General features: G+C 50.3%; 1 protein-coding gene across 3 annotated transcripts in view; it reads left to right on the forward strand.

The window, feature by feature from the left end:
- The window catches only part of SLC4A5 (solute carrier family 4 member 5), a 27,357-nt gene continuing 14,477 nt past the window's right edge, over positions 1–12,880 (forward strand). For 2 of the 3 annotated variants that reach the window (XM_065659033.1, XM_065659034.1), the window contains exons 1-9: positions 1,144–1,235; positions 4,577–4,706; positions 6,743–6,903; positions 7,119–7,274; positions 9,204–9,299; positions 10,021–10,076; positions 11,999–12,156; positions 12,246–12,333; positions 12,478–12,632. In XM_065659033.1, coding sequence (XP_065515105.1) covers positions 1,208–1,235; positions 4,577–4,706; positions 6,743–6,903; positions 7,119–7,274; positions 9,204–9,299; positions 10,021–10,076; positions 11,999–12,156; positions 12,246–12,333; positions 12,478–12,632 — 1,028 coding nt within the window. In that variant the 5' untranslated portion in view covers positions 1,144–1,207. Of the gene's footprint in view, positions 116–1,143; positions 1,236–4,576; positions 4,707–6,742; positions 6,904–7,118; positions 7,275–9,203; positions 9,300–10,020; positions 10,077–11,998; positions 12,157–12,245; positions 12,334–12,477; positions 12,633–12,880 lie in introns of those variants that run through there. The other variant, XM_065659035.1, reaches the window with a different exon arrangement.

Consider the following 12,880-nt stretch of genomic DNA (forward strand, 5'->3'; position numbering starts at 1 on the left):
AGCCGGGATAGGACGAGTGAGAGCGAGAGGCACTACGAGCGCCACGATCACTCCGACACCGACGACGGCGGCCACGGCTGCTATGAGAGCGGCAATGACAATGCCAGCAGGACCAGTGAGTGGTCATTGGGCTTCCCAAAAGAGCAAGAGGGCTTTGGCAACATCATTTAATCCGGGATCAAGTCACCCTCCGTGCACCTACCCGCCTTGCTTGGTCCGGTGTTTGCACTTCCCAGCGCTTCCCAAGTTTATTTTTCCCTGTGAATGTCTCTGAGAACAGGGTGTAAAACGGGATTTCAGGCTGCTTGGGTGATGGGTGGGCTATAAAGAGGTTGTCCTTGCCCTCAGGAGGCTGTGCTTGCCCCTGGGAGATTGCTAAGGAGGAAACGGGGTGATGGCAGGGTCCTGGGGTGCAGATGTCCTCTGGGCATCACTCCTTGTTCCCAACAGGCTTTTGCCTGGGGCTTTGCCCACTCTGCTTAAATCTCCTTAGAAAAGATTAACATTTTGCGCAGCAAAGGAGCTGGGTTTTTAATTCACCCCCCCCATAGAAATTTGCATTTGGGTTTATGTCAAGCAGGCCACGTCACGGCTCAGCAGCGCGGGCAGGGGCTTATCCCTGTGGAAGGAAAAGTTCCCTTATTGCCTTTCACTGTGGTGCGAGCCATGTCACCTCCTTTCCACAGTAAATGCCACTGGGATATAACACTGGGCTGTTTGGGGAGGGAAAAGTCATTTTATGGAGGGAAAAGACCCCAGAAAGCCTTAACTTTCTTAACTTAACAGAGCTCTATGAACTCTGCATCAGCCACGTTTTCCTTTTGGAAATGTTCCTCATTTGGGTGTTTTTCCCCGACAAAAATCTCTGCCCTGACCTTGGAGGGGGTTTTCCAACCTGGCTCCGGGTGGGAAACAAGCCCCTTCCACAGAACAACCCCAACCCTTTGATTTCTGTCCTCCCACCTTTCCCTCCCTCCCCTTTCTCGCTCGCTCCATCCCGCTGCCACTCACCTCTCCTACACGCATCCCGTTTGATTTGGCAACTTCCCGTCATGCGAGCTAAAGGGAAAGGAAAGTGCTTTATATTCTCTATAATCTGCTCCTTAAGCCTTGGGAGTTTAACAAGCCTGAGTGGATAAAGGAGGAAGTTTGGGGGGTTGTGGTTTTTTTGTACCGTGCACTGAAGGTTTGGTTGAGCTGGGAAGAAATGGGAGAAAAGATGGAAACGATTCCAGGTAGGTGATTTCCATGGCTCTTCGGTGTCTGCAGTGGGGGAGCTGGAGAGGAGGAAAAGCTCCTGGGTTTATTTGGCTTCGCTTTTCCTTTGCAAAATCAGCTTGGGAGCCAGCATGGGCTTGGGTTGAGCATTCGCTTGGGGCACCAAGCTCCAAAGCTCACCCCAAATATAAGGTGGGGACACATGGGTCTGTATCATCTTCCACTGCTCTGCAGCAGTGGGAAAGCAGAGAAATGGCTATTTGGAAGGAGAAAAATCCCCCAGAGCTGGGGTTTTCTTGAACAGGAATGGAGCATCTAATCCCATGGGATGTGCACCTCAGTCTTCTCTATCTTGGGGGGGAAGTTACCATTCTAATCCATGAAGCCCCAGGAAAAGGCTGTTGTGTGTTCAGAAGGACCACGGCAGTTCATATGCCAGAGCCTTAAATAAGGCTTCGTCCCACTGCCCAGCTGGATTGCAAACCCCTGGAGGCACCAGGTTCATCCATCCCCTATTTTATCACCTTTTTAATTATACCTAAAACCAGAACTGGAATTTTGGCTTGGAAAAGCATCGCTAAGTGAGGTTTTACTGCTGGATCAAAGTTGGGGTGTGAAGGGCTCTGTGAACCTCACATTAAAGGAGGTATAAATCAGTGTGACTGGTCCGTCCTGTCTGATCATCCATGGAAATGCAGGTTCTTGTATATGTAAAATTATCCCATATTAAGGCTAAGCTGGATGTGGTTCTGGCAACCTGGTCTAGTTGAAGATGTCCCTGCTCACTGCAGGGCATTGGAACGTTCCTTCCAACCCAAACCGTTCTATGATGCTCACCACTGTTAATGCCGAGCTAATTCTGTGTCTGTGGGCTCAATTCTGATCCATTGCGTCTGAAATCACAACGGAGGTTTGAATTCAAGCAGCTGGGGGTGTTCTCCCATCGTAAAAGCTGGTTCAAGGGGGTACAGATCTGCTCCGGGCACCTGTTGACTGTATCTTGAAAGAAATAGGTGCCGATTTTGGGGTGGCTTTGTGGGTTTTAGCCAGTGTCACTGCATCTGAAAGGTGCTCACTGCAGGGGGCTGGAACTGGATGAGCTTTAAGGTCCCTTCCAACCCAAGCCGTTCCATGGTTCTATGATCAGTTGTAGCCTTGTGCTCCCCAGAGGTACCAAGCCCTGGACGCTGCTATTCGGTGTCTATTCCCCAGCTGCTTTCCAGGGTTGATTTAGGTGCTGCATTAAATTCCCAGGAGGAAAAAGCAGGAGGTCGGTGCTGCCCCAGGCACGAAAGGGTCCTGCAGGTGAATAAAGCCCATGAATTCTGGCTGCGTGGCCAAGCCCTGGCATTGTTGGTTTAGCAACCAGCTCTTTGCTCGGGTCAGTGAGCGGTGGGAAGCCGTCAGGAAGCTCATGTTATGTGTTGAGAGGTGGGTTTATTCCTTAAACAGGGGGAGAGTGGGGAAAAAGCTCCCCAAAACCACCTTAAAAAGCTCTTTCTGTGCAAATTTGCCTTTACCTTTAGTGATTTCCAGTGGATAAAGTGTGTCACAGCCCCAGCGCCCCAATACGAGATGCTTGGGGAACCCTCTGGCAGGTTGATGCAGGAGAAGGGACCCTTCTTAAGCACTGAAGGTGGGAATTTGGGCAGAGTTGGGAGCAGCCACCACCAAGCCAAAGATCTACAAAGCTCCAGCCCTTCGCCCTCCCCTGCTACAAAACCACGAGTCCCCCTTTTTGAACAAATCCATCCAGAGATTCCACCCAAAACAGTAAATTCACAGTAAATTTCCAGCAAATTCCCTAATTTCTACCATTTTCCATGGTCTGGCTCGTGCATTTGCTGTGATTTTTGCAGGATATGTCAGTTTTGGGCTGCAGAGCACAGCATGAGGCCGGGGTGAGGGGGTTGCCAGCACCACACTGATTTCATCCCCTCTTACGGGAACAGCACTTTAGGCTTAAAGAGCCTGAAGCCCTCCAGGCACGTAGCCCAGCTCTAAAATTAACAGGAATATTAATAATCATAATAATGGAGCTTATGGAAGTGGAAGGAGGAACTTGACAACAGTGCTTTAGTCCTGGTGGTGGGGTTTAAAGGGCTTAAGCAGTTAAGCAGGCTCAGCCTAGAGCAAGGGACATCCTATTCTTTCGTGGCCACTGCGACTTGGTTCTTATCTCTGATGGGGAGAAATGGCAATGTTCCCATTTCCCCCCTCCTCTCATACATGGCAGTATAATTACCTGGGTTTTTAGGTACTGTATTCCCCACCTTTCTTACTCCCAGGTTTGAGAACAGAAGGATCCTACCAACAAAGACATTTCCAAGCTGGATTAATTCCTACTGTATCAGGAGAGGGATAAGATCCAAGATTTGATTAAATATACACCATTTCCATGAAGCCTGGCATAAGGCTGAGCTTAACCTCTTGTGTGGATAACAGGGCAATCGGAGAGTGGATGAAACCATGCCACTTCCAGGTTCATATCCCAGTGTTCAACTCCTCCCTGCAACCAAAATGATGAGGCTTTACTAGGGAAGCACCTGAAGATGGAGAGGGTAAAAGGAAAACTCGGCCTGGCTTTGTCTTCGAAGGCAGATCCATCACCCTGCCATGGCCACTGGGTGGGTGCATTCCAGGGGGAATGCTCCAAAGATGAAAAGCCCTTTTCCCATCAGTTAGGAGCTTTGCCAGGAGGCAACAGGTTGCTGCTCCCCTTCCTTAACATACCACAGGAGGCAACAAGTGGCCTTCCCTGCCTGGTGGGTTGTTTGCAGCAAGAAGCTGGATTTTTCCTGCAGAAATGGTAAATTTTCATTATTCCTCTCAAAAGATACAGGTTCCCCTTGGGAATCCAGTGGGAAAATGTGTTCTGAGCACTCGTGCATCCCCCTACACAGTGCTGGAGACTATAAGGATTTGATTACTGATAGCAGACAGCTTGAACCTGGCAAAATCAGGCTCTGTGGTAGGGAAAAAATGTGGGATACCCCATGGAAACAGGGCACATAATGCTCCTGGAAGGGGAATTTGACTATGTTGTATGGAGGGCTGGCCACATTCCTTAATTCCCAGCCCAGACCTATGGATTCTTCTACACGGACTCCATTCATCCTTTCACCAGCATCCCGTATCTCTTTGCACAGGGATTTTGGGAGAGGATTACTTAGAATTCCCTCAGTCCTCAATGTCTCTCACCTTAAACACTTTCCTCAAAACCTCCTTTTTCTACCCCAGGATGTTAACTAGACCCGCAGATCCCTCTTTACCCATCCTGGGGCTTTCCATTTGGGAATGGTGCAGGATCATCTCGCCTCCAGCCGATGGTAAAACCTCTTTTCCCCACCCCTGGCAGTGTCTCCGGCTGCCGAGCGCCTCCGCTACATCCTGGGGGAAGATGATGAGCCTCCCAATCCCACGCTCTTCACGGAGATGGACACGCTGCAGCACGATGGTGAGGAGATGGAGTGGAAAGAGTCAGCCAGGTGAGATGCTTTGGGTTGGAAATGTGTTGGGAAAAGGTCTCCTAAGGATCCCTGCATGGAAAAAGGGTCTGGGAATGAGCGTGGCTCTTAAAGAGGTTAAAAAAGCTATGCCTGAGTTAGGCAAATGCATAGAACAAGGTGTTTTGTGAGCTTAGCATGGCAGAGGAGACAGGGAGGAAAGGAGGAATATTTCCTATCTCATCCCACATCTCCCAGGTTGGACCAATCGCAGAGCTGGAGCTTTTCCCGTTCCCAGTCATAGCATAAGAACAAAGCCCTGCAGAAAGGGATGGGAAGGTATAGAAACGAGGGTTTTACACCTCCAGTATATATCTTCAGTTGGGAAACTGGAGAGTTAGAGCGAAGAGCTGGGAAATGGGAAGGGGGGATATAAAGGACATTTTCCCAGGTCTTTTTTCCCCCCACACTTGGCCAGGTGAGGATTTAAACTTCTGCTCCTCAAGCAATAACAATAAACCCACCTACATCTTTAATACAAGTAGTGGAGTAGTTGCAAGTGGTGTTCACTTTGTGGAATTAGGAGCTTATCCAAGGGGAAAGTCTCAAATCCAAGTGGGATTTTCTCTTCCTAGACTCAGCTGTGTAAGGGCTGGTAGGGCTGGGGGATTTTGGGGAGCTTTGGGATGGGTGTCAGGGATGCTGATGGTATCCCCAACCCTTTCCAAGCACATGTGGGATTTGCAGATGTAGAAGTTCACCTGAGGAATGAGGAGAGAGCAGGATCAGGCCCTGTGGGTGCTCATCCTATCTCTTGGGCTGGTTATTTGCATCCTTTGCAGGTTGGAACTGTATAATCTTAAGGTCCTTTCCAACCCAAACCATTCCATGATTCTGTGATCATTAAATATATGGAAAGCTCTCAAGCATCCTTCTCCTTGCATTAGGGTTTTCATCAGGGAGGGATTGAGACGGAGGTTTCCAAATTCCCAGCAGGAGGATGGAGGTTTCTGAAGTCCTGGATTTCCGCTCTCCAGTGAGGAATGGTTTGGCCTCTTTAGCCACAGGAGAGCAGCTCCTTGCTGGGCTAAATCCACAATAAATGCCAATAGATGGAAATCAAGAAGCTGAGCGCAGCAGGGAGACGGAGTTTTGCTTTGGAGAAAGGATCATGGGATGCTGATCCCAAGGCAAAGGTGCTGCTGGAAACGTGCCTCGAGTCCCGCACACCGACCAAGTACCATGCGCTCACCACTGGCACCAAAGCCAAATGTGATAGTTTTGGGCATGCTGGGGTTTTGTCCACAGCATGAACTATTCCTAACGCTCCTATATAATCGTTTGGGGCTTTTTAGTAGGGACACCCAGGATTTTCTCCTTGCTGCAGCATTTTAATGCATCCCCCTGTAAGCTGGGCTCTCCCCATCCTCTCTCTGCAGCTTTCATGAGCCATCAGCTATTCCCAAACCCCTTCTCCTCCTACATCGTTTCCATCTGTGGCAGCCAGAGCCAAAGTCCCACTTGTACCAGTTAAAAGTTGTAAGGTTAAGCCCTGTGGAGGCTTAATCCATGGAGCCTGCAAACTTTCCGTAAAGGAAAAGCAGCTTTAGTCCCCAAACTGATGTCTTGCTCTGAAGTCTTTGGTTTGTAAAGTTAAGGAATACAAGTGGAAGGGCTGAATTCCAAGGGCTTGCAAACCTCCTTGTCTCTCACCATGGGAATGAAGCCTGAGCATTGCTAAAGGGTCACAAAACCATTTGTATCGCCCCGCGTGCATGGCTGGTCCGTGTGGATGCAGAGCCTGGCTAAGGCAAGGTCAGCTCCATGGGAAAACCTCTCCTATCTCACGGGAGCAATTTGAGGAGGGTTGAGGTCAGTGGTGGAGCTGAGAGGCTTTACTCTGCTCTGCAAGCATGCGGGCAGTATTTTGTCTAATGGTGTTGGTTTCTCCAACAAGCAAAACCTTCGCAGGATGACCTAATCCAGGTTTGCAAAGCTGCGGAAGGGAAACTCCGCAGGAAAAGCAATTCTCTTGTTCCCTTCTCACACACCATCCCATTCCCAACCTCTCATTTCAGGTGGATAAAGTTTGAAGAAAAGGTGGAGGAAGGTGGGGAGAGGTGGAGCAAGCCCCACGTGTCCACGTTGTCCTTGCACAGCCTGTTTGAGCTGCGGACGTGCCTACAGACAGGAACGGTGCTCCTGGATTTAGATGGCTACTCTTTGCCCCAGATCATAGGTAGGAGCCAGCAGGTATTGATGGTTTCAGATGGCTTTTTCCCCACGTCTTAAAGTGCTGGGGACAGATTTAAATGCATGTGCTTGCATGGGATATTGCATGAGCAATGACGGGAGTTGAGAGCCACCAACTTGGTTCAATCAGTGTTGTCTTGAGCTTTCTAGGAGGGTTTGCAGTATGGTAACCCATGTGCCACCCTCATTTGGTGCTTGCAGACGATGTCATTGATAAGCAGATCGAGGATGGTCTGCTCAAGCCAGAGCTGCGGGAGAAGATAAGCTATGTGCTCCTCAGGAAGCACCGTCACCAAACCAAGAAGCCAATCCACCGATCCTTGGCTGACATCGGAAAGTCTGTCTCCTCCAACACAAGTGAGTCCCTGTGGTCCAGCCTTGGTGGCATCCTTGAGTCTTTAGTGAGCCAGCTTGGAGGGAGGAAGATCTTAGAAGGAACTGGGGAAACCCAATGGTTGAGGACACCCAGCTATTTATTGCATGGAGAAAGACCTCAAAAAGCAAGTGCAGAGGAGGCCACGAGGATAAGGGGGTTGGAGCACCTCCCGTATGGAGACAGGCTGAGAACGTTGGGGCTGGAGAAGAGAAGCTGCGTGGAGCAGCTTCCAGTGTCTGAAGGGGGCTGCAAGGATGCTGGAGAGGGGCTCTTCATCAGGGACTGTAGGGATAGGACAAGGGGTGATGGGTTCAGACTGAAACAGGGGGAGTTCAGGTTGGAGATAAGGCAGAAGCTCTTCCCTGTGAGGGTGCTGAGGTGCTGGCACAGGGTGCCCAGAGAAGCTGTGGCTGCCCCATCCCTGGCAGTGCTCAAGGCCAGGTTGGACACAGGGGCTTGGAGCAAGCTGCTCCAGTGGAAGAGGTCCCTGCCTGTGGTAGGGGTTGGAGCTGGATGAGCTTTAAGCTCCCTTCCAACCCAAACCATCCTCTGATTCTATGAATGCTCTGTCACCAGTGGCTTTAAGGGTAGGGGTAGCCAGAGGCCAAAGAGATGTCTGCTGAGATGGACACGGGCGTTGTGTGAGGGACAATCGCATTGGCGGTCACTTGGCCAAGAGGTTTTCTGGCACAGCAGCCCACAGAAAAATCCCGTCTGGGCTGGGGTTGAACCTATTTTTGAGCCATTATAAAAGGGGATTTGTTCGTTTTCAGGCTAGATTATTTACTTAGGTTTAAACTGAGGTCATCTGGTGGAGCCCGGGATTTGCCAGGCTTCAGCTGCTCCTTGGGTAGACAGGAGCAGCAGCACCCACAAAGTGCACATGGAAGAGACCATCAACCCCATAGGCATCCCTGGGTTTCAAAGCAGCCATCATCCATGTTGGAGAACTAGATATTTGAGCTAATATTTGCCCACAAGCCTTCAAAACGGAGCATGACTTGGAAGTGTTGTGCTTAGTCCCTGTAGATAGGAAAAATATGGACATCATCTGTATTTCTAGTTCGTTGCTGGGATGATGCGTCACTTGGAGCTTGCAAATAGGGCCACCAAGGGCAGGGTGGTCATGGGCAGAAGCAGAAAGCTCCCCCACATTTGTTATGCCATTGGCAACTCTGTGATATATGGATAAATACCACTGGAATGTTGAATCAGGGCCATGGCCAGTGGGAATTTCATCATTAATTTCAGTGGGTGAGGATAGACAAATTTCAAATGTAGAGGTTTTTTTGAGATAATTATTGGGTTAAAAAGTCAAATAGTGTTGGGTCATCCTAAATAACAGAAATTGCACTTCTGAACCCCTTTATAGCTTCAAAAAGAGTACTGATAAGGTGTGGGGTAGTGCACGGAGCCTCTGCAGTGGGAAGACTTGGGTGAGGGCAGTTTGCTCGTTGCTAATGAGATAGAAAAAGGGGGAATGGCTTGAACCTGCCCAAGGGGAGACTGAGATGAGCTCTTAGGCAGAAGCTCTTCCCTGTGAGGGTGCTGAGGCGCTGGCACAGGGTGCCCAGAGAAGCTGTGGCTGCCCCATCCCTGGCAGTGCTCAAGGCCAGGTTGGACACAGGGGCTTGGAGCAAGCTGCTCCAGTGGAAGGGGTCCCTGCCCGTGGCAGGGGTTGGAGCTGGATGAGCTTTAAGCTCCCTTCCAACCCAAAGCAGGCTGGGATCCTATGGGTGAAATTAAAGTGCAAATGTGAGTAAGAGGGAAAAGCAAATTGCTGATGTATCAGAGCTGAAAGGGTCCCGTCTGTGCTGGGCAGCTGATTTCTAGCCTGGCCTCTTCCCTTTAACATCACCCAATGGTTCCCTATGGTACCTGCATCTCCTCTGACTGCTCCTTTCCCTCAGCCCGCAGCCCCGTCCGGAGCCCGGCCGCCGGCGCCGCCTTCCACCGCTCCACCGAGGACCTGCGGATGCGGCAGAGCGCGAGCTACGGCCGCCTGCGTAAGCCGAGGAGGGTGCTGGGGAGGTGGAAACAGGCCTGAAAGAAGCAGGGAGATCAAAATCGAGTTGTAATTCCATGGGGATCCCACCCCAGCCACCAGTGAGGTGGAGTTCGTGTAGCCACAGGTTGGCTGGTATCAGTCACTCATATTCTTGGGTTTTCGTGTTACTGCACCTGGTTTGCAAGCTTAGCTCTAATAAACAGTATGGTTTTTACTCACGTTGAAGTCCTCCCACTATGTTTTCACCTTGCACATGTGGCAGGAATTCAGCTTGCATCAGGGGATAGATTTTCTCACCTTTGAAGATAGGCTGAGAACACTGGGGCTGCTCAGCCTGGAGAAGAGAAGCTGCGTGGAGACCTCAGAGCAGCTTCCAGGGTCTGAAGGGGGCTGCAAGGATGCTGGAGAGGGGCTCTGCATCAGGGACTGTAGGGATGGGACAAGGGGTGATGGGTTCAGACTGAAACAGGGGGAGCTCAGGTTGGAGATAAGGCAGAAGCTCTTCCCTGTGAGGGTGCTGAGGCGCTGGCACAGGGTGCCCAGAGAAGCTGTGGCTGCCCCATCCCTGGCGGTGCTCAAGGCCAGGTTGGACACAGGGGCTTGGAGCAAGCTGCTCCAGTGGAAGGGGTCCCTGCCTGTGGCAGGGGTTGGAACTGGATGAGCTTTAAGGTCCCTTCCAACCCAAACCATTCCATGATTCTCTCTCTCATCTCCATCAGGTCATGCGCAGAGTCGGAGCATGAACGACATCTCGGACACACCAAGCACCGACCAGGTAATCACCCCAAAACCATTAGTGCAGTGGTGTGAGGAGCATCTCGGGCATGGAAGGGACTCTGTGGTTGTGAATGTCCATGTGAGCCTTGTGCAGTTTCACTCGGTCGATAACCACATAAATTCCTAATTAGGGAAATGAATCCATGTATTGATCCCAGCTGACTCATGGGGAAGCTGTCCCAGAAATAATACCTGTGCTTGTGAGTTGAACACAGAGAGGGACATGTGAGGATGCTGACGTAGCTTAGGAGTGTCAGGGTGGAGAAGATATTCCTTAAAAACTTTAGGTAGGAAAGGAAAGGTTCTTGGAAGAGTTCTGGGATCCTGCAAAAGCTTTTGCTTGGCAGTCGGAGAGGATACATCCCATCCAAGCACTTAGCATTGCAAACATGGATACAGCTCTTGAGACAAGGGTCTGTAAATAGAGGCAGGTTCCATTTTTCCCTCCATGATGGATTTTTTCACCATGATGGATGTGAATTTAATCCACTGGGAGCTTTTTCCCCCTGGTTTGCTTTAAACTGGAGAGCTGAGATGGAGCTCAGGCTGCTCGGGCAGTTTGTGGCCAGGTCTCTGCTTGCTGATGGATGGATCCATAGGGTTTGTGCTGTTCTTCTGCTGGATGTCCCATTCCCATAAAGGCATTTTAGCTGGGAGCTGCTAATGCATTCTATGGGCTTCATTTTGTTTCTGTTTGTGGGGGATTTCAGCATAAACCTAAGGGAAAACTAAACGCAGTGTGGGATAAGGTTGGACAGGGCCTTCAGCAAGCAGCGCTAGTAGAAGGTGTCCCTGTCCGTGGCAGGGGGTTGGGACTGGATGAGCTTTAAGGTCCCTTCCAACTCGAGCCAGGCTGGGATTCTATAATAACAGCTTGCTTTTCCCCAGGGATGCTTGCTGGGGTGATGCAATTTAGGGGGAAGCAAAGGATGGAAATTCATGTGTTGCTGGGAGCCATGGACACGCCAGGATATCAGGAAAGCAGAAGGTTTGCAGGACACCTTCCAAAATCAAAACTCTTAATAAACCAATCCAACTGCCCCAAACGAACCCCAAATCTCAGCCTCCAGCAGTGGGGTGCGGAGGGTTAATCCCAAAATATGCAAAGCATTTAGGTTTAATCACCCTATTAGACCCACTACAAAGGGACTTTTTAAGTGTTACATGAAGCTTAGTGGTCACTGTTAACTCCTGCTCTTGCTTATTCCAAGCAGCATTGGAGGAGTTGCTTTATTATTATGATTTTTTTTTTCCATTTGGGTTTAAAAGATTAGAAAGGGGAGCGCTTGCTGCCCGGCTCACATGCCTCCCCTCATGCTGGCATATAGATTATAATAACACCCTGCCTGGGTTGGTATTGAACCCTTTTAAACTAATAATGAAAGAGCTGCAGGGGAGAAGAGACCCGGGGAGCAAATCCATGCGTGAGGTTTCCTACTTCCATCATTTATTCCTGCTCGGAGGATGAGATTGAGGAGGAAAGAGCTACAAAAGCATCCCCCGTGCACAGCATTCAGTATATGCATTGGATAGGGAAGGCTGGGGCTGCAGGCTGCAGATGGACTTGCAGAGATGCAGGGATCCTCATTTTCTGGCAGTGAATTCCACGGGGTTTTCCTCGTGTAGCACCTCCTGCAGTCCGCCCAGTTGCATGTCCTACCAAGGAGCTCCAGGCGTGTGGTTTCAAGTTAATCTCAGGCTTAGTGGTGGTTTGGAGTAATGAAGAAATAGCACTCGATGAATCCTTGCTGGTTTGTTCTTGGGCATGGCTCTTAAATCCCACCTCTGGGAGTCCTCAGACTATCAGAGATGAAGAAGTTTGAGCCTCTGGCTTCAGCTTTTCATTTGCAGTGTGGAAAAGGGGGGGGTAAAGGTAAATTTTGGCAACCACTCCCATTCCCAACCTCGTCTTTCCAACAGCTGAAGAACAAGTTCATGAAGAAGATCCCCAAGGATGCAGAGGCATCCAATGTGCTGGTGGGAGAAGTGGAGTTCCTGGAGAAGCCTTTTGTGGCTTTTGTGCGGCTCCTCCAGGCAACGATGCTGGGAGGGGTGACAGAGGTGCCGGTCCCCACCAGGTAAGCACAATGCCTTCAGGTCCAAAGTGGTCTCGTGACACAGACGGTGGTGGTCCGAGGTTGCCAACATGGTGCCTTTCCCTCCCCAGGTTCCTTTTCATTCTCCTTGGTCCAGCTGGAAAAGCCAAATCCTACAATGAGATAGGCAGAGCCATTGCGACTCTCATGGTGGATGATGTGAGTAGATGCATCACAGAGCCCTCACCAGGAACCCTATTGCCCTTTCACCCCACTAAATGAGCTTTAAAATCCCATAATAACATGGGACACGTGTACTGGATGCTGTTCCCAGGTTGACACTTCTCCTCTCTTGACCCCCAGCTCTTCAGCGACGTTGCCTACAAAGCCCGGGATAGAGAAGACCTGATTGCTGGCATCGATGAGTTTCTGGATGAAGTCATCGTCCTGCCGCCCGGCGAGTGGGACCCCAACATTCGGATCGAGCCACCCAAAAAAGTGCCCTCGGCTGAGAAGAGGTGAGTGGGAGATGTGAGCCTGGAGCCAACCCTGTGGCCATCCCCATCTCCTGGTTTGGAGATGCTGGACTGCAGCAGCTTTGTTTGCCTTCATCCCTAGAGATAACCCCTGCAGATGTTACAGAAATGCTGCTTTTTCAGCACTTTTTTCCCCCAGAGCAGCTCAGAGCTGTTTCCACCTTTGGGCTGGGAAAATCCAGCTCTTGATCTTTCCACATTCACCCCAAACCCCAAGCTCTAATGAAGGT

Source organism: Lathamus discolor, chromosome 22 (assembly GCF_037157495.1).
Source record: "Lathamus discolor isolate bLatDis1 chromosome 22, bLatDis1.hap1, whole genome shotgun sequence".
Lineage (NCBI taxonomy): Eukaryota > Metazoa > Chordata > Aves > Psittaciformes > Psittacidae > Lathamus > Lathamus discolor.